At 51.8% G+C, this 24,232-nt stretch overlaps 2 protein-coding genes across 2 annotated transcripts in view; both read left to right on the forward strand.

Moving 5' to 3' along the window:
- LOC111944811 (uncharacterized) overlaps nucleotides 1–24,232 on the forward strand; it is a 62,800-nt gene that overhangs the window by 30,061 nt on the left and 8,507 nt on the right. The gene's annotated exons all lie outside the window — the stretch shown is intronic.
- Nucleotides 8,115–22,291, forward strand: LOC147645597 (uncharacterized). The gene is made up of 3 exons (XM_086874437.1): nucleotides 8,115–8,209; nucleotides 20,659–20,737; nucleotides 20,924–22,291. Exons 2-3 carry the CDS (start codon nucleotides 20,686–20,688, stop codon nucleotides 21,844–21,846), a joined length of 975 nt encoding a protein of 324 aa, XP_086730563.1. The 5' UTR covers nucleotides 8,115–8,209; nucleotides 20,659–20,685; the 3' UTR covers nucleotides 21,847–22,291.

Below are 24,232 nucleotides of genomic sequence, written 5' to 3' on the forward strand. Positions count from 1 at the left end.
CCTCACACCTCCCCTAGATATTGTTGTGTCTGCCCCTAGGCCTGGTCTTTGCACTTTGCTCCTGTGCTGCGCAGGCTTTATGGGCCTCATCCCTACTTGATTTTCCTATTCCAGTTGGTTCTGGGGACTCCAGCGAACCCGCTCCTTTAATTTCCTCCTCGGTTGCCCGGGTGTCAGGGGACCCTGAAGCTTTAAGGATTGTTGTGGCCACTGTCAGCACGACTGCAAGGGCCGCAGTGCTGCGGGGCCCGGCCCGACCGGCAGCCGGGTACCTCCTCAAAGGTGGAAGCAAGAGAGAGATTTCCCGGGCTTGCCTGTCTGCAAAATGTCAATCTCACAGAGGTGGATCCAGCTTTTTAAATGCTTTAATAGGTAGTCAGTTCCCACAGCTAGCCAGCTCTTGGATTTTGCTTGGCACAGGGGCAGCTCTCGCTTAGCAGCTCCTCTCAGTAAAATCATTTCCATGGGGGGCTTCTTCCCTGCTCACCAAATAGCAATTCATGCAAAAGCAGCACAAACTGTTCTTCCTGTCCTCCTATCTTTGCCAGAGAGTGCCTTTCAAAGGGATAATAATTGGGAGGGAGGGGGTTTACATTTTCCATTGCAAAGGAGCCTCCTGCCTCCCTTAGCAGGCCCCTGTCTTTCAAACGAAGACACACACGGTCTCCTTTTGCACCTTCACTTGGCCCCAGCCACTCCTGATCATTTGAAGGAGCGGCTCAGAAGAAGGGGCTGCAATCCCCCAAGGCCTGGGCCGCTCCAGGCCGCTCCTGGTGCCTTGGGCTGTTGAAGAGGTGTGGGGTGGCCTTTGTGACACAGGCACGGGGTGCCGGGGTGGCCTTTGTGACACAGGCACAGGGTGCCAGGGTGGCCTTTGTGACACAGGCACGGTGTGTCAGGGTGGCCTTTGTGACACAGGCACAGGGTGCCGGGGTGGCCTTTGTGACACAGGCACGGTGCGTCAGGGCCCGTGGTGACGCGGGACCTTGCATTGCCCAATGTCCATTGTGACATGGCAGAGCCCCGCCCCGGCTGGGGGGTATATAAAGGGCTTGTGGGGCCTGGGTCAGTCCCAGGACAGTGGCTGTGTCCAGGTACCTGTGTGTGCCAGAGGACTGCAGGCACGGAGGAGGAGAAGGCGAAGCCCAAGTCCCAGCCCCCCAGGCCCTGGCCCAGCTCACAGAGAGCCCAGGCCTTGAGGGAGCAGCAGGAGGAGGCTGAGAGGGCAAGCAGAGGGAGGAGAGGAGCCGTGGAGTCCTGCGCTGAGGAAGAGCCAGAGCTCTGCCGAGGAGAAATGAACAAGTTCCAGCAAGGGACTCCAGGGGAAGCCTGCACTGAGCCACAGCTGTCCCCAGGAGAAGCCCAGAGCTGCCAGGAGCTCTCTGAGTGGGATGAAGGCCTTGAGCAAGAGCTGGTCCAAGTATGGGGGAGCTACTGGCATTTCTGGGACTGGGATGAGGGCAGGGAGCAAGAGCCCTCCCCAGTTGTCTCCGAGTGGGGCGAGTGCAGGGAGCAGGAGCCGTGGCAGGCGGACAGCGATCACTGTCAGGAATTCTCAGATTGGGAAGAATCTCCTGAGCAGCGGCTGTCCCCAGGAGAAGGCACGAGCCGCCGGGCACTCTTGGACTGGGAAGTTTGCCGCAAGCAAGAGCTGTGCCAGGATGGCCAGGAGGTGACTGGAGGCAAAGCAAAGAGAAAATCCTTCAGGTCCAGCTGGGATGATGACAGTGATGGAGAGCTGGCTCAGGACAGCAGGGAATACTGCGACATCCTGTGCAGCCAGCTCAAGGCCTGGCAGCGGGAGGACGATGACTGGGATGAGGTGAGCGTCCTGGAGCTGCACGAGGAAGGAGAAGAGGCCAGGCAGCAGAGACTGGCAGATTTAGCCCAAGAGGGAATCCTGCTGCCTGTCCCTCGAGAAGCTTGGGTGGAGTGCCAGGAGCCCGAGCTGTGCCCGCAAGAGCAACTCTGTGCCGGGCCTGGCCCTCTGGCAGCCCAAGCCACGGTGGAAGATGTCTCTTCTCCTGGGCAGCCGCTTCCCCACAGGAAAGGCCGCTCGCTCTTGAGGCGGGCACTGCGGGGGCTGCGGGCGCTGCAAGGGCTGCAGGGGCTGCGGGGGCTGTTCCGCTGCCCCTGCCTGGCGGCACAGCCACAGGATCAGCGCCCGCTGCCAGCAGTGCTGGGCTGCAGATGGCGGCTGCCCCGCGGCCTGCCCGGCGCCCCGAGGGAGCCGCACGGGCTGCCCCGGCCTGCGCTGGCCCTGCGGGCTGAGCCGGCCCCGGCCGCTCTGCGGCATCCCCGGGGCGGCTCCCCAAGGGCACACGGCAGCCCAAAGCGGCACCCGAAGGGGGACCCTCGCTGCCGGGGCTCAGCGCCGCATCCCGGCCCATCGTCCGGCCGGGAAGGCACCTGGAAAGTCATCGGCTCCCAGCGGCAGCCTGGCACCGCCAGCAGCACCCCTGCACCGGGTCCCCGAGGGCCACAGCCACACGGCTCTTGGCCCTTTGCAGGGACACTGGCTCCAGCTCCTCCCTGCTGGACTCCAAGGCCATTTCCTCTCCTCAGGAAAGGACTCCATGCTGATCCTGGGGCACTTTGGCCATGAGGAATGGACACAGACAGGAGGTGTTGCTCCCAGGACACGACGGCGGCCTGCTGGACTGCAACACACACAATTCTAACAAAAGAAAAGAAAGTTGTTTTTAGGAAGTAGTAATAGCAAAGAAAAAAACCCAACACCCCTCCCCCCCCACTAAAACCTGCATAAGACCCTCCAGAAACCAAAAAATGATAAAGAATAAGAATAGGAATATTAGGAAGAAGAGGTAGAAGCTGAAGTAGATGAAGACGTAGTAGTACTTAAAACATGGAAAATTAAGAATAAGAATAAAACGTTGGAGTCTGGAATACAGAGTGTGTGCCCTTGTTTCTGATACTTAGTTATAAGATCCAGGTATAGGTTCCCCCAGGCAGGGCAGGTCCCTGGGTGCTGCCCCTGGCCCAGATAGTTTTCAGATGGAAAAACTATCAGAGGTAAGGTTTTAGAAGACAAAATGTCTTCCCTGCTGACAGCACCATAAGGAATAGCTGCAGGGCAGAGTTTTAAAAACAGAGGTTCTCTTGACCTCTCTACAGCCTTGCATGGTGCTCAGCATGATAGATCAGGGGAAAAAATATTATAGTGGTGTGGTAGCAGCCTCAGGGAGACAAAGAGTTACATTGTCCCACCCCAAATCCCTTGAGAAGGGTGGCCCAGGAGTTCTGATTGGGTTTGAGTCCCTGAGGGGCTCTCCCTTGGTGTGCTTCTACTGGTCCCTGACCCTGAACTCCACCCTCAAAGGTGGAAACCCTCGGGGGTTCTGTCCGTCAAAAACCCCTGCTGTGCCTCTGTTCAGAGCTCTCTGTTCTGGACCTGACTTTGTTCCCATGCTGAATAAATGGTTTCATGAACGGGAGCCCATCTCGGTTGGTGTTTGATGCTGGTCCCCAGAATCCTGCTGCTTCCCTGGATGAGATCCTGGAGCTGCAGACTGCAACAGCAGGGTATTGGATGAAATACACAAATTGACACATTGGGGGACGCAGGGTCTATGTGACCACTCCTTGAGGGAGAACATCTGCATAGGGGTTTATGATATAGCAAAGGCCATCACTCAGGGCTGTGTAACGTGTCAAAGGGTAAACCAACGAGTGATGACGAAACCCGTACCAGGGGGGAGGGAACTAGCGGAGAGACCCTTCTAAAATGTGCAAATTGATTTCACAGAAATGCCTCTAGCACAGGGATACAAACACCTGCTAGTGATCGTAGATAACCTGACCCATTGGCCAGAGGCTTTTCCCACTTGGAATGAAACAGCAAGAGTAGTAGTCAAAATACTTTTGGAACATATTGTCCCCAGGTATGGGTTAATCAATAACATAGACTTGGACCAAGGCCCCCATTTCACTGCCCGTGTCCTCCAGGAAACCACTGAAGCCCTGGGGATAAAGTGGAGGTTACACACCCCATGGCATCCCCAGAGCTCTGGTCGGGTAGAACGGATGAATAAGACCATAAAAACGACCTTAACCAAGCTGACTCTGGAGACTAAATTAGATTGGATAAAATGTCTCCCTTTGGCTTTATTACAGATAAGAACCCGACCTCGAGCAGATTTAGGGGTATCCCCCTATGAAATGTTATTTGGACTCCCCTTCCTAATTACTCCTTACAGCACTGCCCAGTATACGGAAGGGGAAGAAACCTCAAGGAGGTATTTGGAAACTGTTGTTATAACTTTAGAAAACCTCAGGAAAAAAGGGTATCTCCCTCAAACTCCTCCCTTTGAGGTAGACACACACCATATCAACCCTGGGGATTGGGTATTGGTAAAATCTTGGGCTAACTCTCCTCTCACTCCAAAGTTTGAAGGATCCTACCAAGTTCAACTCACCACACATACGGCTGTGAGAACCCGGGAAAAAGGGTGGACACACGTGACTCGAGTTAAAGGACCAGTGGCACCACCAGATGGGGAAGTAAACTCTGAAAAAGATCCCTCTAACTGGACTGTTGTCCCCAACACCAAGGACTTGAAAATAACCTTAAGAAGGAAACCCAGAGACTAAAGTCCCCATCCAGGAACTGGAATTACAACAGTTGTTGTTAAGTGTTCTCTTGGCTGCTACATTTGTGGTTAAGTGTTTCTTTAAAGTTTGTGAACTCATGTTAAAGTGCTTTCCAGTTGTGCTTAACTTGTAACTATATTATTATTATTATTATTATTATTATTTTAAAAAGTAAAATAACCCTCCCCTCCCCCCCGAATAAGGCTCCAATTTCCTAGCCAAGACTATATCCCTCCCTGGGCAGCTTTTCCCAAGACCAAAACCGACAACAGTAAAAAGGAGAAGGACAAAAAAAATAATAAAGCTGTAAGCCTTGGACCCAGACTCCCAAAAAAGTGTGAGGAAAACCCCAAGAGGCAAGACCAGGGGAGATCAAACATGGTTCCTGCTGGACTCTTGGGAGTCACGGACTGCAGGGAGCCTAAAAGGATCATCACAAGGCTCATGGTAGGTCTGGTGATAGCAATGCACCTCACCAATGCCATGGGGACAGACTCTTGCATGAAACGTTATTATCCCTTGTATGATGGGGAAAATCTAGGGTCCCTGGTAAGGGTCCACACAAACTTGAGTCCTTCTTGTTACAACAAATCACAATTAGAAGAATGCCAGGAAAACGGAAAAACATATTGGATTACCAGAAATATGGCCACTTTTAGAGAACGTCTTTTGGGAGACTGTCCCATGAGGGATACTTGGCTGTGCTTTGAAAAGAACGAACCAGTAAAAGGTGAACCTGATATAGTAAAGGAGAAAAGAGTGGACATGAGGGTGGGAAATGAAGAATGGGAAAATTTGAGTGGGAAGAACTTGTTCATTGATTTAGTTGAAAACATCAGCAAGGAATTAAATATAACTGATTGTTGGGTATGTGGGAGTACTAAAATGTCTGATATTTGGCCCTGGGAGGGAATTAGCTTGAAACCTCGAGAAATTTTAAGCATAAAATGAACTGGGGACGGCCAAAGCACACTAGGGTATAGGAGAAGAGAAAAATGGGAATTAAAGGCTAAGGTAATTGGGGAAGACTGTATTCTACATACTGGAAAAAGATATAGAACCCTGGTGGGGCGGATGGCATGCAAAAGATATAACGAAGAATCTAGGAACTAAATGGGTTCCCCAAGAGCCCAACCAATATTGATCCTTAGAGAAAAGGGAAGAAGGGTGCATTCATCACAAAGGATATAACCCTTATGAATGTGCAGAAAAAGGGATCAATCCCTTCTGGGGAATTAGAAGCCTATCAAAGCATTGGGAGTACCCCTATGAAGACAGGGAGGGTTTTTGGGAAGCCCCAGATGATTTCTTTTGGATCTGCGAGGATGCAGCTTATACACATCTACCAGGAGACTGGTCAGGTAGCTGCACGATTGGGGTGATAAAGCCAGCTTTCTTCCTGCTCCCAAAAGAGATTAGCTCAGAGCTTGGAGTACCACTATATGACAACCTAAAGAGGCCCCTAAAAAGGAAGAAGAGGAGTGTAATAAGCACAGGAGGGACCCAGAATTGGAAAGGAACAGTCTGGACCCTGGAGGAAATAATAAGAACTTATGGGCCAGCGACCTGGGCCCAGGATGGGTCCTGGGGATATAGGACCCCAATATACATGTTAAACAGAATAATCAGGCTCCAAGCTGTAATTGAAATAACATGGAACAAAACAGCCCCAGCCTTGATCATATAAGTGACCACCTCTCCCAGACCTGATGTACCTGGTGTACCAACTCCGACTGGCAGTAGATTACCTTCTCGCTGATGAGGGGGGAATCTGTGGGAAGTTCAACACCTCTGAATGCTGCCTAGAAATAGATGATAAAAGTGAAGTAATCTGGAACATTTCTAAAGAGATCAGAAAAATCTCCTACGTAGGGAACCAAGAATGGATGCCGATCCTGAATACTGATTGGTGGGATAGTTTCTGGTCCTTTAAGGGCTGGTGGAAAAAGGTGGCATTCATTGGTATAGCAGGACTAGCAGGACTGTTATTTCTTCCCTGCATCATCCTGTGTTTGATCAGAATGATTACCTCAGTAATACAGTCTAGCAGCACGATCTACAACTCATTAGAAATAACCCAAGAGAATGGAAAAACTAAGATCCTAATATTAGAAAGTTCAGAGCGGAAAGCAGCAAAAAGGGTATATGACCAATATCAAAGACTAAAGAAGTTTCACTACCAGGAGCCTGAAACAACAAATTGACACAGGCTGATGCCTGGTCAAATTAAAAGAGGGGAGATATTGTTATAAATAAAAATCCCAATGTTCAAATTATATGTTCATGTTTCAATCCCAGTTTGGGTCCCTGGATAAGGGGTTTTGGTGTTGTAAGTCCCAAAAAGGTTCACTGTTAAGGAGTTCATATTTGTTTTATTTCTTTTTGGTGTTGCAAGCCCTAAAAGGGCCCACTGTCAAGAAGTTTGTACTTGTTTTATCCTTGCATTTGTATCCCCATCCCTTATTCTCTTCCAACCCGTCAGGCAATTTAGCCGCTGCTGCCCAGGATGAACTTCCCCATTTCCCATAAAGACTTGCACATGGGTGCATATTAAAATCATATTACCACCTGGGAGCAAAGACAGCCCTGGACAACGAGCCACGCTCAGGGAACATCTGGAGGACCCCACTGTGGAGGCAGCGGGGACCTGGGGAGACTGGGTGCGCCAATCTCAGTCTGGCAAGCTGGTTGCCATGACCTGGGCAGGACTTGAGAGGGAAGACACCCCTAGACCTTCGAGCCTGAAACAGAGCCTCCAGGCAATCCTAGCGAGGATAGAGGCTCCAGTCCTGCTGACAGTGGATGACGACAGGCCTGTGTGATCCTCCTCCTCCACATCGACCGCAGCGGCAGCGTGCACCCCGAGCCCCCACCTCTAGGCCCAGTTCTCTCTAATAAAGGCTTGTTAGTGGGAGCAGAAGGTCTCCTGGCCCTGTAATTCACCGCACCTGCACTGCCGGGGGAGGAGGCACAGCTGGGAGGAGGGAGGGGTGGGGGGAAGCTGGTTTTAGGGGTATTAATTTACCTCTCATGATCCTTTTCTGAGTTTTCTGCCAGAAATCTCTCTCCTCCCCCACTCATCCACAGGGATTTGGGGCAGTTTTCCCTTTTTGGGAGAAATACGAGCGATGCACTGATGCTCCTAATTAGAGGTGGGAGAAGTGAGGCTCCAGGGCTTCCCGCTGAGCCGGAGCCACCGAACACCCAGGGCAGGGAAAGGCGGGCTGGGAGCTGCGGAGAACTTTGTTTGTGTTCGGAGCTCAATGGCGGCTCGGGCCGGGCCCGTTCCAGGCCTGTTCCTCATCTCCGCCCTTCCCCTCACACAGCCCGGGGCGGGCCCTGAGAGCGTGGGGCGGGGCTGTGCCGTGTGCAGAGCCCGCCACTGGCTGCGATTGGCTGCTGCTGCCGTCACTCGTGGTTCTGGCGCGCGCTGATTGGGCAGAGCGGGGACAACCCCGGCCCCGCTGGCGCCCCCAGGGCGGCCGTGGGGCAAGAGAGCCGCCATTGCCGGAGCGTCTGTGCGGGCCCGGCAGCGGCGGCAGCGGCCGGAGCCCGGTGAGGCGGCGGCGGAGCTCGGAGGCGGCCCCAGCCATCGCAGGTGGGAGCCGCGCTCGGTTCTGCGGGGGCTCGGGGCTCGCTGCGGGCCCGGGAGGGGGCGGCGGGGGGCTGTGGCGGGTGGGTTGTGCCGTGGCTGGCCCGTGTTGGCCCTGGCGTGAGGGCGCTGCGGGAGCGGCTGCCCGCGGTCTCCTTCCCGCTGGGGCCTCGGCAGGAGCCGGTGCCGGAGCAGCGCTGGCTCGTCCCGGTTCGTGTCGGTAGCCCGGAGGTGGCTGCGCTGTGCCCGGGGCTGGGCGGGAAAATTCCCGGCGCCAGAGGTTTGTGTGGCCAAAGGAGGCAGAGGAGCGGTGTGAGAGTGACTTTATTGCTGCCCAAAGGGAGAGGCCGTGGGGCATTTGCCGTGCGCTCTCTCCAGCTGCTGGAGGACGCGGCCTCGTTTTTGTCCTGATTTTCCCGGCCGCGTGTCCCTGTCCCTTTCCCCACTGGCGGAGGTGCTTGGAAGGTTCAGACTTCCCCATCTGCCTCCTGCATGTCCCGGTTAATATGTACCCCCCACTTTTGTAGAACATCCGATATTGATGGCTCTGTTAAGTCTTTGTTCTTCTGGAAGTTCAGGAATTTAGCGGGACTTTGTCAGAGCAGCGGTCCTTGTCAATTGGTAACATTTTCTGAAACTGAGGCTTTCTCCCATTGTTTCCTTATGTGCAAGTCCCTGGCCCTATCTGCAAGCAGATTCACTCATTGGCTCTGTTTTTTCTTTCCTGGGTGTTCTTTGATTTTGGGATTGCTCTCAGTGCCCTCATTCTCAGTCCTTTTGTAGCCGTTTGTGGCTCAGGAGGCCTGGCTGCCCCCTGCATCCCCTTGCTCAGCTGCTGAATGAGCTGCACTCAGCAAGGTGTGTGCATGGTGAAAAGATGAGAGTTGCTGTAGCACATGAGAGGAGAAACTGCATTCGTTTAACCCATGGTCTGCCAGGGAACCACAAAAAGTTGCCCATGCCCATCCTTTCCACATTTGGACTGGTACATGAGCTCTTTTCTTATATCTTTTGTTATCTGTTTCTCCACTTTTCCTCTGTGACCTATTTGCCAGCAGCAGTTTGAGTCATTTAATTTTCCACAAACGCTGCCTCCTTTTCCTGCTAAAAGATAATCTGACTCCATCCCATGGTGAAATGTGTTCCTCATCTGGGTGGATTGGTTGTGAAGAAAGTCAGGAACTGGAGCTGTCTGGTTGGTATTATTTTGAAGACATCCTGTAATCTAATTATGCCATGGAAATGATAAATGGGTTCTCTGGTACCGGATATGAATTCATTAGGGTTCCCCGGGGCTGGCCCATGGTGTTGCAGGATTTGTTCTGGTGGCTGTTCATATTTTCCCCATTTTTGGGTGCTCCCTCCAGCCAGGGTTGCATCAATTTTGGGCTTTTCTCTAATTAAATCAGCACATACTTGGATTCCCAACTGATTTCCCTTAACTTGGGGTAGCAAAAAAACCCCAGTGCTCTAATTCACCCTGGATAACACAGAAAGTGAGAGCACAAGTTGGGGTGGGGAGTGGGATGATTCTCCCCCATTTTTTATAGTGAAGTTTTCACAACAATCTCCATTTGCAGTTTTCCTTTTTAGCTTAACCAATTTCTGCTGCAGAGTCAGATATCCTCACCATGGGCTCTGACTTTAGCTGTGCAAATTCCATCTGTGCCCCCAGGCACAGCTGGGGTGAGGGGCAGAGGAATTCAGCCCAATTCCTCCCCCAGGCAGGAACACCCTGGTACATTGTCCAGGCTTTGCCCCAGAGGTGTTAATTTGCATTTCTAAAGCTCCTCTCCTGGCTGCCTGGAATGAAGCTTCTCTTCCAGGGCAGCCATGGGATGACTCACATGGAGGGCTCCCTCCCCCATCTGCTGTTTCTTTGTTGTTTTTTTTTAACAATTTTCTATTAACTCTTTACATTTTAAAAAGCCACCTTTCAAACTCTTCTACTTTTCAAAATGCAGCTTAAAGGTGAACATGGAAAAACCCATACCATAATGTTGCCATCCCTAAGAGCCACGCACAAACATAAAAACAAAAATTAGAAAGAAATCAAGTATTTTCTTTTTCTTCTCTTCTGACTAAAAACTGATTCTCACACCCCTGGCCCAAACAGAACTGACAGTATAAAAGTAGAATAATTATGAAAAATTCTTCCAATGGAGTAATCCTTTCACTGAAACTGTGAAAAGCAAAAACTCTCCAACAATGTCTTTAGAGAAATAAAGCATCACTTGATTCTGAACAGAATCATTTCAACCACACATAGTCTGCATGTGCAGAGAAAATCATTCCATGACATGTGAGTTTTACTAGATCTTTCCTAAACTTCATTCAGTCTGAACCCATAGAAATCCATTGGTTTAGTGTTCATTGTTTCCAAGTTGTGGAGTCCTTAGTGTTTGGTTTCCTGTTGAACCCGGATTTCTGTGTCTCTGATGTGAATTAGGTCTGCACTCCTGGATTTCCTGCTCAGCCTTTTCCAGACCAGGTGTCTCCAGCTGTGCCAGGGCAGTGTCTGGGGTAGATGTTGGTTGATGTTTGCTGTGGGGCCTTGATGTTTTGTTGATGGTCGTTGTCTTTGTGGGAATCTTTTTGGCTCTTCCCAGTCAATTGAGATGTTAAGCTCATCTCTGCTGAGTGGTGGAACATCCCTTTAAAAACCCCTTTAAAATTCCTTTCCCCAAGGCAAATGCAAACCAAGCCTGACTGGAGAATTCAAATAAAAAATAATTTTACACTTGGTCTATTTTCCAATACTCTAATCCCAGCCAGCCCAGAGTGTGAGTGTAATTGAGAGCCAGAGTGGAATTCTCACGGTGCCTTCCCCAGCAGCTGTGGCGAGGGCAGGCACAGAAAGCCCTGAAGCTCCAGCAGTGCCAGCCAGGATTGTCCCGCAGGGGCTGGAGATGCCAAAGGAGGGTGCCCAGGCCGAGGATTTCAGCAGAGGATCTGTGGGCAGGCCCAGGGGCTTCCCCCGCTGGGGAGCCCTGGCTGCTGCTGCCTTGCCTTCAGTGCAGGCTCAGGGGCGGCTCCCATCCTCCTGCTGCAGCCGGGAAATCCAAATCTGCGGGGCTGCAGAGCCCTTGAGCCGAGGCTGAGGGGTCCCCCCGTGTTCAGCTGTGCTGGGGCTGTTTCTGTGCTCAGGGACACTTGGAATGGGCCGTGCCACTTGGCCACCAGAGCTGCTTCTTTCCACTGCTTCGGCAGGACCCGATGTCCTGCTTGGGTGTGTCGTAGTAGAGATGGACAATGACACCTGTTTCTTCTTCCACCATAGCCAAAGCTTTATTGCACACAGCTTATATTTACATGGTTATCAGAAGGCTCCGTGCTTAATTCCAGTTGGTTGGGAACTCAGTTCACTGGTTGGTAATGGCGAGTGTACACATCACTCTCAAGATGTTTTTGCCTGGGAACTTATCTCGCTAGCTGCTAGCTATACTTAACCCAAGTAACAAATCCTAAACCATGACTTTACAAGTCCTTTCTTTTGTAAGGTTTTACCTTTATGTGACAGAGTGTTGTGGACAGCAAAGTCCAAAGGTGGGTGTGTCTCAAATCTCTCCCAGCCCGGGTCTGGATCTCTCTCAATTCAATGCAGGCATGGGTTTCTCCCCAGCCCCCTCTCCAGGCTGTTCAAACAGGAGGCTGGGTTAAACCCTTCCCCTGTCCTCAATTCTAAATCCTCCTGTGCCACTGAACAAGTTTCATACTGCAGTCACCGAGCTCTGCTCATCCATTTAGAGGCTCTGTTGGGGTACATGGGAGAAGGTGAGGAGGGGTACCCGGGGGTCGTGTCCCCCCGCAGGAGCACCTGCGACTCCCCCATTCTGGGCTCACCCCCTTTTGTCTCTGCCAGAGCTCCTGAGCCAGCTCCTGCTGTGCCCTGGGAGGGGCTTTGGGGAGCCCCCCTGGGACCCCCTTGGATCCCCATTCCTGGGCCCTGGGACCCCCCCGCATCTCCTTCCCCAGCTCCGGGACCCCCTGCACCCCCTTCTCCTGCACCAACAGCGCCCTGCACCCCCTTTCCCGGGGATCCTCCCCTGGCAGCCCCTGGATCCCCCGGTTCCGTCAGCCCGGGGACCCCCGGAGCCCCATTCCCGGCCATCCCGGGGCACCGCACCCCCAGGCCTCCCTTTCCAGGGAAAGCCGAGCTGGGCACGGGGCTCTCCAGCCGCTCTGGCATTTCTGATCACCCAAAAAAGAGGGAGAGAGCAGCAGAGAGAGAGGGAAGGAGACTGGGAATCGGGGCTCGGGCTCCCAGCGCCCGCTCCTGCTCCGCCGGGGCTGGGGAGCCGCAGCCGCAGGAAAAATGGGATCCGCGGATCCCGGGGCTTCCCCCGCTTTGGGCCGAAGCCGGCGGGTTGCAGGCAGAGTTTGGGCGCAGGGCCCGGGAGTTCAGCCCAGTTTGTCCCGGGGGTCCCGCAGTGCGCGGCCGAGGAGGGTCCCGGGGGATCCCGGGAGGGGATCCAGGGGAATTCCCTGGAATTGCCCCGTCCCCTCCCCCCGCGCTCCCTCGGGCACTTTCGCTTCCGCCTTGGCCGCCCTGCGCCGCCGGGATCTGCCCGGCGACCGGTGACGTCACTGCAGCCTCGGGCTGCCACTGGCGGGCAGCAAAGAGCGGCGCCAATGGCGGGGCCAGCGGGGAGCTGCAGATGCTGCAGCAGCGGCACAGCCAGAGCGGGGCTGAGCGGGGGGAGCCGGGGCTGGGGGATGTGTGGGGCTGCGATGGCAACTGTGGCACCGCCATGGGGATCCCTGAGATCCAGGCTGAGGGATTAACAAATTCCCTGGCTCACAGCTGCAGGGAATGTCTCCGGAAATATGTCAGATATGGGCGGGAGGCGCTGGAGTGTAAAGGTGGGGAGGGCAGAATTCCCATGGGAATATGGGAATGGGAATGTGGGATCGGGGAGGACAAAATTTGGGAACCTGGGAATTCCCACGGAAATTCCATGGATGGATCTCAGACATCGCATTCCCATGGGATCTCCACGGATGGTTCCCACTGCTGTCCCATTCCCATGGGAATTCCCCAGATGGATGTCACTGCCATTCCATTCCCATGGAATTCCATGGGCAGATCTTCCCATCCCACTGCCATGGGAGCTCCAATCCAGTTCACCCCCAACTCCATCCTGGGGATCGCCCTGTTCCTTGCCATCCCCACCCACCCAACCAAACTCTTGGGGGTCCCCGATGACCCACCCAGCCCTCCCAACTCTTCCTGGGTCCCCCCTCATCCCCCCACACCAGGAATTCCTGTGAGTCCCCCTGTGTCCCCTCCCCCAGGACTTTGGGGGTCCCACCCGACCTGTCCCTGCACCCCCAGATTTCTTCCACAGCCCCCCTGTGATGGTGGAGGGTGGGGGCCGAGTGCTGGTGCCCCCCTGCCTGCAGCAGATCCTGCGGTGAGGGCAGTTCGGGGGGTCCCTCAGCATTTGGGGTCCCTGGGATTTGGGGTGACCCCCCGGGCCCCCCAGGATCTCCCTGAACACGCTGACGCTGCCCGTGGGCAGTGAGAAGGTTCAAACCCGGCACGGGGTCCCCAGCACTGCCACCCGCATTGCCCAGGTACCCCCAAACCTGCCGAGAACCCCCAAACCCCCCGGGACACCCCAACCTCCCCTGATCCCAAACACAGCCCTGGATGCTCCAAAAACTCCCCAAAACCGCAAAACCCCATACAGACATTGAGAAGGTTCATACCTGTCATGGGGTCCCCATGTCCATCACCAGCAGGTTCCCCAAAACAACCTATCCCTAAAAATGTAACTTAAAGCCGTCATGATCCCCTCCTCAAAAGGGGCTTGTGGGGCTTCGGCGGCACAAACATCCTAAAATGGGGAGGAAAAAACACCCCTGTAGTGGTGGGATCCCCCCCAAAAAACCTGAAAAAGAGAAAAACTCGTCTTGAGAGGGGCCTGAAGACCCTGAAGGGCCCTGGAAGAGGGACAAGATCCCCTCCTGTGCTGGGGCCTCCCCGAGCCGGGAACTCTCCCGTTCCTGCACTCGGGGGAGCCCCGAACGACGGCGGCTCCTGGGCTGAGCCCCCCTCAGCCGGGGCTGCGGGGGGAACTGGGGGGGCTGGGACGGGGCTTGGGGCTCCTGGGGTGAACTGGGGGACCCTCAGTGCTCCCACCTCCCCCTGTTCCCCTGTCCCGCCCCGTTCCCATTGTTCCCCCAAACCTCCGCTGTCCCCAGCTCGGTTTGGGGGGGACCCAGCCCTTTCCCATCGTGTCCCGGCCCGGCCCCGCTCACCCGAGGGCTCCGAACCATGCCCAGGGACAGAGGAGGGACAGAGGGGGAGGAAGAGGAGGGACACAGTAGGAGGAAGAGGAGGAGCAGGAGGAGGAAGAGCTGGAGCAGGCAGAGGAGGCTCCACCTGCGCTCCCCGCTCTCTGCATCTGCAGCTCCTTCAGGACCATCGCCCCCCATCCCGCAGGTGCCCGGGGAGGGGGAGCTCGCCCCAAATACCCCGGGGCTCCCTGGCTTTGGGGTTTTTGGGGGGGATGTTTGGGGATGGCAGGGCTCCAGAGCCGAGCCGCAGATGCCCCTCGGGGGCACCCCGGGGGTCCCCGGGAGGTGTTTTTGGGGGGTCCCGGTGGCGGTGGCGGCAGAGCCCCGGCAAAGGGGCCGGGGGGATGCGGGTCCGGCATGGCCGGGAAAGGGGTTCGGGGCTCCCGGTGCCGGCAGTGGCTGCTCCCAGCATTGCCCAGTTGCTCACCCCGTGTGGCTCCAGTTTCCTCTGCACCCCACGATAAGCCAAATCACTCCCAGTCATTCCCTATTAGAGTACAATTTGTCTACATTTTATCCCATTTTCCACATTTTTATCCCATTTTTGCTCTATTTTTTCTAATTTTATCCCATTTTCATAATTATTTTCCCAATTTTTATCCTATTTTTTTATTTTTCCCCATTTTTCCCCATTTTTTTCCTCTTCCCCTCCATTTCTCCCTTTTTTATCTCATTTTTCCTCATTTTTTCCCAGTTTTTATGATTTTTTTTTCCTATTTTTCCTCCATTTTTACTCAAATTATTCCCCAGGTTTTCCTATTTTACCCATTTTTTTCCATTTTTAATCTGTTTTTTCCCCATTTCCCCATTTTACCATATTTTTGCTCCATTTTTCCCCAGTTTTTTCCCCATGTTCTCTCCTATTTTCCCCATTTTCTTCCATATTTTCCACCATTCTTGCAACATTTTTACCATTTTTATTCCTATTTTTACCCCAGTTTTCCCCATTATTTTCCCCATTTTTATCCTGGTTTTATCTCATTTTTCCACAATTTTATCCCAATTTGTTTCCATTTCTTTCTCCCATTTTTCCCAATTTTTCCTCCATTTCCATCCCATTTTCCCCAATTTTTCCCAATTTTTTTCCAATTTTTTTCCCTAATTTTGGCTCCATTTTCCCCCATTTTTGTTCCATTTTTCCTGTCATTTTTCTCAGTTTTCCCCCATATTTTTGTAGTTTCCCCCGACTTTTCCACGTTCTTCCTCCATTTCTATCCTATTTTTCCCCATTTTCCCCTATCTTCCCCATTTAATTATCCCAAAAATTGAAATTTGGGAAAAAAAAAATAGAAATTTTGGTGGGAAAAAAGGTGCTTTGGTGGCAAAATTCCATTAATTTAAATCACAGCTTTCCCATGATTTTTCCATGATTTTTCCATGATTTCCAGCCAGAAGGAGGTGTGGGATTCATCCCAATGTTCTGGAAGCTGGAAGAGGACCAAGCCATCAGTCTTCCAAAAAACCTGGAGCAGCTCATCCGCAATTCCATTTTTCCCTAGTCCCCGGATTGCCAGGTCTGGAAATTCTTCCACAAACTCCCAGGCAGGCAATTCCCAAAATTCCATGGAAAAATGGGATAGTTGGATTCCATCCTGGTTTTTTCCTGATTTTTCCCATTTTTTTCCCAGTTTTTGTCCCCTTTCTTCCTGTTTTTTCCTGATTTTTCCAGATTATTTTCCTCTTTATATTCCTCACTTTTCCCCCGATTTTTCCCAATATTTTCCTAATATTTTCCCAATTTTTTCCCAATTTTTTCTTTCCTTTTTTTCCCATTTATCCTGATTTTCCCCTCTTTTTTTCCCAATTTTTTTCCTGGTTTTTTTTCCAGTTCTTTCTCAAATTTTCCTGATTTTTTCCTGATTTCCCCTGATTTTTCCCTCTTCTTTTCCCAAATTTTTCTGGATTTTCCCCTACTTTTTCTTAATTTTTTCCCTCATTTTCTGTTTTTTCCCCTGATTTTTCCCAAATTTTTCCCTGATTTTCCCACAATTTTTTTCATTATTTTTTCTGATTTTTCCAGTTTTCATGTACTTTTTCTTTTCCTGATCTTTCTCTCATTTTTCATAATTTTTTTCAAATTTTTTTCCCATTTCTTTCCTGAATTTTCCCTCTGATTTGTCCCAATTTCCCCCCATTTTTTCCTAATTTTTCCTGACTTTTGCCTTTTTTTTTCTAAATATTTCCTGGCTTTTTCCCTGTTTTTTTCCCATTTATCTGTGGGTTTTTTTTCCCTGTTCTCTTTTCCTCATTTTTTCCCTGATTTTTTCCTTAATTTTTCCCAAATTTTTCCCAGTCTTCTTCCTCTTTCTTTTCCTCATTTTTACCCATTTTTTCCCTATTTCTTCCCCCATTTTTTCCTGATTTTCCCTCGTCTTTTCCCAATTGTTTCCTTGTTAGTCCCCAATTTTTTACAGTTTTTCCCTGATTATTTCCCTGTATGTTCTAGTTTTTTTACTGATTTTTCCTGATTTTTTTAGGTTTCTTTCCTCTCACTTCTCAATTTTCCAAATTTTTTTCCTGATTTTTTTTCCTGATATTTTCTCTTTCTTTTCCTGATTTTTTTTTCAGTTTTTTCCCAATCTTTTCTCAAAATTTTCCTTGATTTTTGCAGTTTTTCCCGTTTTTTTGCCCATTTTTCCCCCTGATTTTTCCCTTTTCCTTTCCCAAATTTTTCTGGTTTTCCCAGTTTTTTCCTGATTCTTTTTCATTGTTTTTTTATGATTTTTTTTGTTCCAGATTTTTTCCCTTATTTCCTTTGATTTTTCTTCTTTTTTCACAATTTTTTTCTGATTTTTTCCAACATTTTTCTCAAGTATTTCTGTTTGTTCTTTGATTTTTCCAAATTTTTTCCTGATTTTTTTCCCAGGGATTTTTGTCTTTCTTTTCCTGATATTTTCCCTTATTTTTATCAAATTTTCCCCAATTTTTTTCATGCTTTTCCCATTTTTTCCTTCTTTTTCCTGATATTTCCCTCTTCTTTTCTCAAATTTTTCCTAGCGTTCTCCCAATTTCTTCTCAAATTTCCCTGCTTTTTCCTGGTTTTTTTCCAATTTTTTTTAATTATTTCCCATTTTTTCCTAGATTTTATTCCTCTTTGTTTTCTTGATTTTTTTCCTGACCTTTCCCAGTTATTTCCCAGTTTTATTCCTGGTTTTCCCCATATTTTTCCTATATTTTTCCTGTGTTTTCCAGATTTTTCCTTATTTTCCTATTTTTTCCTGATTTTTCCCCATTTTTTCCTGATTTTTTTTCTGATTTTTCCCATTTTTTTGCACTTTCTTTTCCTGTTTTTTTTCCTTGATTTTTCACAATTTTTTCTTCAGTTTCCTCTTTTTTTTCCCAAATTTTTCCTGGTTTTCCCCAATTTTTTGTCAAATTTTCCCGTTTTTCCCAAATTTTTCCCAATTTTTTCCTGATTTTTCCTTAATTTTTTTTTATTTCACCTTGATATTTTTCTTTTTCCCTGAATTTTCCCTTCCATTTTCCTTGAATTTATCCTGGTTTTTTTTCCATTTTTCCCCAATTTTCCAGTTTCTTTCCCACTCCCAGTATGATCCCAGTAACTCCCATTATCATCGCAGTAACTCCCAGTCTGATCCCAGTCACTCCCAGTCTGATCCCAGTCACTCCCAGTCTAATCCCAGTCACTCCCAGTCACATCCCAGTCACTCCCAGTATGAGGCCAGTGGCCCCCAGTTGCTCCCTGGCAGTGCCAGTGTGACCCCAGTAGCCTCCAGTGTGATCCCTGGGACTCCCTGTCTCTCCCAGTATATCCCAGTCAGCCCCAGCACGCTCCCAGTCATTCCCAGCTCCTCCCAGTTGCTCTCAGCATGATCCCAGTTGTTCCCAGCCACTCCCAGTCAATCCCAGTATGATTCCAGTCACCCTCAGTGGGATCCCAGTCTCAGCCAGCAGGGACCCAGCTGCTCCCACTGTGATCCCAGTATGATCCCAGTTGAGTGTGATCCCAGAATAGTTGCAATTCTTCCCAGTTCCTCCTGGTATGATCCCAGTTGTCCCTGGAATAGTCCCAGTCCATCTTAGCATGGTCCCACTCACTCCCAGTTGCCCCACTGTGGTTCCAGCTGTTCCCAGTGTGGTCACAGACACTCCCAGTATATCCCAGTTGCCTCAGCAAGGTGCTGGTTACCTCAGAATGATCCCATTCTTTCCCAGTTACTCCCACTTACTCCCAGTATGATTCCAGCTGTGGTCTCAGTTCCCTCAGCATGGTTCCAGTACCTTCCAGTTGATCCCAGTTGCTCCCAATGTGTCCACATTTTCCTCCCAACATGGGCCCAGTAGCTCCCAGTAACCCCCAGTCGGGTTCCATTCGCACCCACTGTAATCCCAGTGGTTCCCAGTGCTATCCCTGTAGGAGCCATTGTCACTCCCAGTGTGGTTCCAGTCACTTCCAGGATGATCCCAGTCACTCCCACTACAATCTCAGTCACTCCCAGTATGGTTCCAGTCACTCCCAGATCCTCCCAGTGTGATTCCACTCATGGCCAGAGTGACTCCCTGTCACTCCCAGGATGGGCCCAGTTGCTCCCAGTCACCTCCAGTATGGTTCCAGTCCCAGCCAGCACCTTTTCAGTCACTCCCAGTATGATCCCAGCTAGTTCCAGTAGGATCCCAGTATGACCCCAGCATGGGCACAGCTGCTCCCAGGATTATCCAGTGTGGTTCCAGTTGCTCCCATTTACCTGCGCTGTGGTTTCAGTCTCTCCCAGTATATCCCAGTTGCTCTCAGTCACTCCTCAGGTGCTTCCAGCCTGATCCCAGTTGCTCCAGCCACTCCCAGTCACCCTGAGTGCAGTCCCAGTTGCTGCCAGTATGGTCCCAGTCTTGCCCAGCATGGCCCAACTGCTCCCACTGTGATCCCAGTAGGATGCCCGTTACCCTCAGGATGGTTCCAGTTGCTCCCTGTCCCTCCCAGTGTGATTACAGTTGCACCCAGCGTAGGCCCAGTCACTCTCACTCGCTCCCAGTTGTCCCCAGCATGGTTCCCGTTGTTCCCAGTGTGATTTCAATCCCCCCAGTATGGTCACAGACACTCCCAGTATATCCCAGTTGCCCTCAGCATGCTTGTGCTCATTCCCAGTCATTCCCAGTTACCCCAGTAAGGTTCCAGTTACCCCAGTCCAAACCAGTCCCTGCCAGTGCTGCCACTCCTGGGATCCCCCAGCCCTCTCTGTGTTCCCCGGTCCCACATCTCCCCAGAGGAGCCCCAAGGGCTGGCAGTCCCCAGCCAGGGTCCCCAGCCAGCCCCAGGTTGGATCTGCAGCCCCCAATTTTCCCAGTTTCCCTCTCCTTTTCCCCGGGCCGGGTTCCCCCCGTCCCCAGCGGGTGGGAGCAGCGGAGAGCCCCGCGCTGCCCATCCCGACCTGTCCCGGCTCCATCCCCGCTCCTGCCGTGGGCTGTGAGGGGTTTGGGAACGGGGCACCGAGGGTGTCACTGCTCCTGGGGGAGGAGGAGGAGGGATGGAAGAGGAGGGATGAAGAAGGAGAGAGAGAAGGGATGGAAGTAGCAGAAGAAGGTGGAGTTAGGGAGGAGGAGCAGGAGGAAGAGGAGGGACAAAAGAGGATCAGGGAAAGTAGAAGGAACCACGAGGTCGAGCACTCCCTGAATTCACAATCCCGTACCTGTGGGATCATCATCCCCCATCCCACAGGTGACCAAGGAGGGGGAGCTTGGCCCAGATATCCTGGGAGGTTCCTGGGTTGGGGTTTTCTTGGGGGAGATGTTTGGAGAATGAAGAACTCCAAAGCTGAGCAGAAAATGCCCCTTGGGATGATTTTGGGAGGTCACAGAATCCTTAAGTGGGGAGATGGAAACAGGGGGAACTTTTTGGATTCCTGAAACTCCCAGCAGCCTGGGGAGGGCAGCGACAGAGCAAACAGGGACCCCCAGTACAAGCATGATCCCCAGCAGCTGGGACCGGGGGAACCCCTCAACACCAAAGGGGAGAGAGGAGAGATGGGGGACTCCTGTGAGGCATTTTCAGAGCTGAATCTTGATGTTTGGGAGCTTTTTACAGACCCCAGATGTTTGGTGACATCTAGAGATGGACTTGGGCAGAGGGACATCAATGTGTGGACAATGTGGGACATCAACTCAATGTGCTCATCCGTTATATTTCCCCAAACCAGGATTTCCCATTCCCAAACCTTGGCTGGATGGAGAAGGAGGCTACGAGGAAGAGGAAGATGCCCCAGGACACCCAGGCAGGTGAGGAGGAAGTCAGTGCCCCTTTCCCCCTCTCTCCTGCTCCATCTCCCAGCCCAGCCTGGCCCCCGGCTGCAGGGCAACCCCGCTGCCGACGCCGTCCTGCCGGGGACACACTGGGGGGATCTCCTTCCCCTTCCCTCTGGCACGGAGGCAAATCCCATCCTCTCCTTGTCCTTCTTCCCCCAGACAAGGAGCTGAGGATGGAGACCAGGGAGGACAAATCCCCACAGCAGAACCTCATGGAAGAGGCCATTTTGAGCAGCTCCACAGTGCAGGAATCCAACGGGAAGGAAAATCCCCAGAGATCCCGCAGGAGGAGGGGCTCCAAACCCATCCCAGGGTGCTCTGAGGAGGAAAGACCCACCCTGTGCCGGGAAGGCGGCCAGAGATCCAGCCGGGGCTCTGAGCTGGTGGTCCATGAGCAGCTTCAGGATGGGGAGAAGCCCTACAAGTGCTTGGAGTGTGGGAAGAGCTTCAGCCAGAGCAACAGCCTGATCTGCCACCAGATGATCCACACTGGGGAATGGCCCTACAAGTGTGGGGAATGTGGGAAGGGCTTCAGCTGCAGCTCCCACCTCATCATCCACCAGCGCATCCACACTGGGGAGAGGCCCTACGAGTGTCCTGAGTGTGGGAAGAGGTTTCAGACCAGCTCCAGTCTCCTCGTGCACCAGCGGATTCACACGGATGAGAGGCCCTTCCGCTGCCTTGACTGTGGGGAGGGCTTCAAGTACAACTCCACCCTCACCATTCACCAGCGCATCCACACTGGGGAGAGGCCCTATGAGTGTGGGGAATGTGGGAAGAGGTTTCAGGCCAGCTCCACTCTCCTCAGGCACCAGCAAATTCATACGGATAAGAGGCCTTTCCACTGCTCTGATTGTGGGGAGGGCTTCAAGCAAAACTCCACCCTCGTCAGGCACCGGCGCATCCACACTGGGGAGAGGCCCTATGAGTGTGGGGAATGTGGGAAGAGCTTCAGCCACAGATCCAACCTCATTACCCACAAACGCATCCACACTGGGGAGAGGCCCTATGAGTGTCCCCAGTGTGGGAAGAGCTTCAGCCAGAGCTCTACCTTGACCCAACACCAACGGAGGCACCACTAAGGGAAACCCTGTGATTGCCCCAAAGTGCAGGAAGAGCTTTGTTCACTGGTCCAGCTTCATCTGCCCTTGCAGGATCCACGTTGGGAAGAGACCTGGTGATCCATGTTACCTGTGATCCATGCTGGGAAGACACCTGTACCTTTTCCTGCCCATGGCAATGTCATGATGTGGGATCAAAGAACATGAGGGTCTGGCCATGGACCTTTCGTTATATTCAATCCCATCTCAGGTTGTTGCCAGGGGCAGGTAAAGGACTCCCTCTCTCTCACCAGAGGAGAAGAGTGTCCTTTCCAGACAGGACTAAATACGTGGGCAGGAAGAGCTAGTCTGTGGTTGTTTATTTTTCCCTGTAATAGTTTTTCTTATCTATTCTGTTACCAAAATTATTTCTGTGTCTGTTTGTTCCTTATCCCATTGCTGTTCTCAATAAATTGTTCTTATCCCAGCTTGGGATCTTTGCCTTTTGTGCTTTCCATGGGAGGTGGGAGGGAAGCGAACAGCAGCGCGGTTTCAGCAGGAGCAGGAAATTGGGGAATGCCATTCCTGAAGCCCAGCCCGTGGAAACCGAGCATCCCAGCTGGTGCCAGGCCTGGTTGCCATGGCAGCAGCCTTGGGAGCGGGTCCCTGGCTGGGGGCTGCGGGAACCTCTTCCCTCTGGTGCCCAGGGCCAGGAGTGGAGGGAGCGGCTGGAGCTGAGGCGGGCAGGTTTAGGCTGGATGTGAGGAAAAGGTTTTTCCCGCGAGGCTGCTGGGGCACTGAACAGGCTCCCCAGGGAAGGCTCCCAGCTCCAGGGCTGGCTGAGCTCCAGCAGCGTTTGGCCAGCGCTGCCAGGCCCGGGCTGGGATTGTTGGGGTGTCCTGTGCAGGGCCAGGAGTTGGACTGGAGGATCCCCATGGCTCCCTCCCAACTCAGCCAATTCTGTGGCTCTGGGATCCCATGAGCCTGGGGATGGGACTGCAAATGGTTGCCATGGCAACGGGCTCTGGCTCCAGGTCTGAGCTGGTGTCCATGGCTGTCGCTCCGATTGGGAACGGCTAGAAAGGAACGACCATGGACTCTCATGGGAGTCACGACACGAGAATTCCTCCGTTTATTGCTTCAGCTCTGTCTTATAGACAGATACGTGGAAAAGTACAGAAAGGAAACTCTTATTGGTTAACAAAGTACTACACCACCATCATTGGTCAGGGGCACTCTGCCCCCCTTGACTGTCTCTTGCAAGGAGAAACAACAGGTTGCAAAACAACACCTGCAAGGCTGTTTTAGTATCTCTGAGAATTGTTTTAATTCCTTCTCATGAATTTCCCAGGCTAGGCTTCAGTCAGGCCTGAGAGCTATGTGGCCTGCAATAACTACAGGCACTCTGGCTCAGATTTAGCATCCATAACTCACCTTTTTCGCTTAGGAAAAAAAAAATGTACTGTGTTTGTAATTTTCTGTTGGGCCCTTCAGAAAAGGAACAAACACAGCACAAGAGGTTTCTTTTACTAGAAATTGGAATGGATGCTGATTTAGAATTAATTTAGAATTTTGGTTTATGTTTTGGTATTTAGGATTTGTTCTCCTTGCAAGGATTTGATGGTTGAGTCTAATATTTCTAATTCAGTGAATTAATACACACACTATACAAAACTATATACAACATTGTTAGTCTGTTCGAATTGACAGTCTAACATGTCAATAGAGTAGTTTGAAAGAACACTAAAGTGATAAAAACAATGCACAATGCAATTTATATGCAATTTGATCCCCTCTTCTTATCCCGCTTTTTTTTTTCTTTTTTTTTTTTTTTTCACATACAATTGAAGGATTTTTGAGGGATTTATAAAGTTTTCATGGTTGCTGTTATTGTTCGTCGGGTTTGAACAGTAGTTCATGAATTTCAGGAAGGTTTAGGGAATTTGAAGTTACTATCTCTTCACGGCTGTTTGTCAGCTCTGTAAACACAAAATTTAAAAGATACAAAATGAGTGAGTAAATTTGGGTCCCGCAGGACGCTGGCACGGCTCAGGCCGCTGGAGTTGACAGACTTCGTCGAGGCATCTCCTCGGGTCGATGCAGAAAGTCCCGGTGGAGCGGCCCGCCGCTGTCTTTCTCTCCCCCCGCCACCTTTATGGGTGCGGGGGGGCTGCTGCTAGAGTTCAGATCGGGAGCGGAGCACGGCAAGTGCTCTCTCTCCCTCCCGCGCCTCCCCGCTGGAGCGCGGGGGGACCGTGAGGGCGAGTCGTCCCGCGCACGCGCGGGGAGAGCGAGGTTCGCCGGCCCCCCCCGCGCTTTCTCGCCGGTGCTTCGGACGCGCGGGGGGCGCGATGCCTGCAACGGGCCTGGCCCCGGCCTCTGATCTGGGCTTGATTTCGGGTTTTTCGGGGTTCTCGCGGCCGGCGGC

This window comes from Cyanistes caeruleus, unplaced genomic scaffold (assembly GCF_971803275.1).
Source record: "Cyanistes caeruleus unplaced genomic scaffold, bCyaCae1.hap1.1 HAP1_SCAFFOLD_221, whole genome shotgun sequence".
NCBI classification, from domain to species: Eukaryota; Metazoa; Chordata; class Aves; order Passeriformes; family Paridae; genus Cyanistes; species Cyanistes caeruleus.

What these genes read in the sequence shown, in the direction of transcription:
- LOC147645597 (XM_086874437.1), top strand. Translation starts at nt 20,686, where the DNA reads ATGGAGAAGGAGGCTACGAGGAAGAGGAAGATGCCCCAGGACACCCAG. An exon ending in GCCCCAGGACACCCAGGCAG is followed by an intron (nt 20,738 to 20,923) that starts GTGAGGAGGAAG and finishes TTCTTCCCCCAG; the next exon opens with ACAAGGAGCTGAGGATGGAG.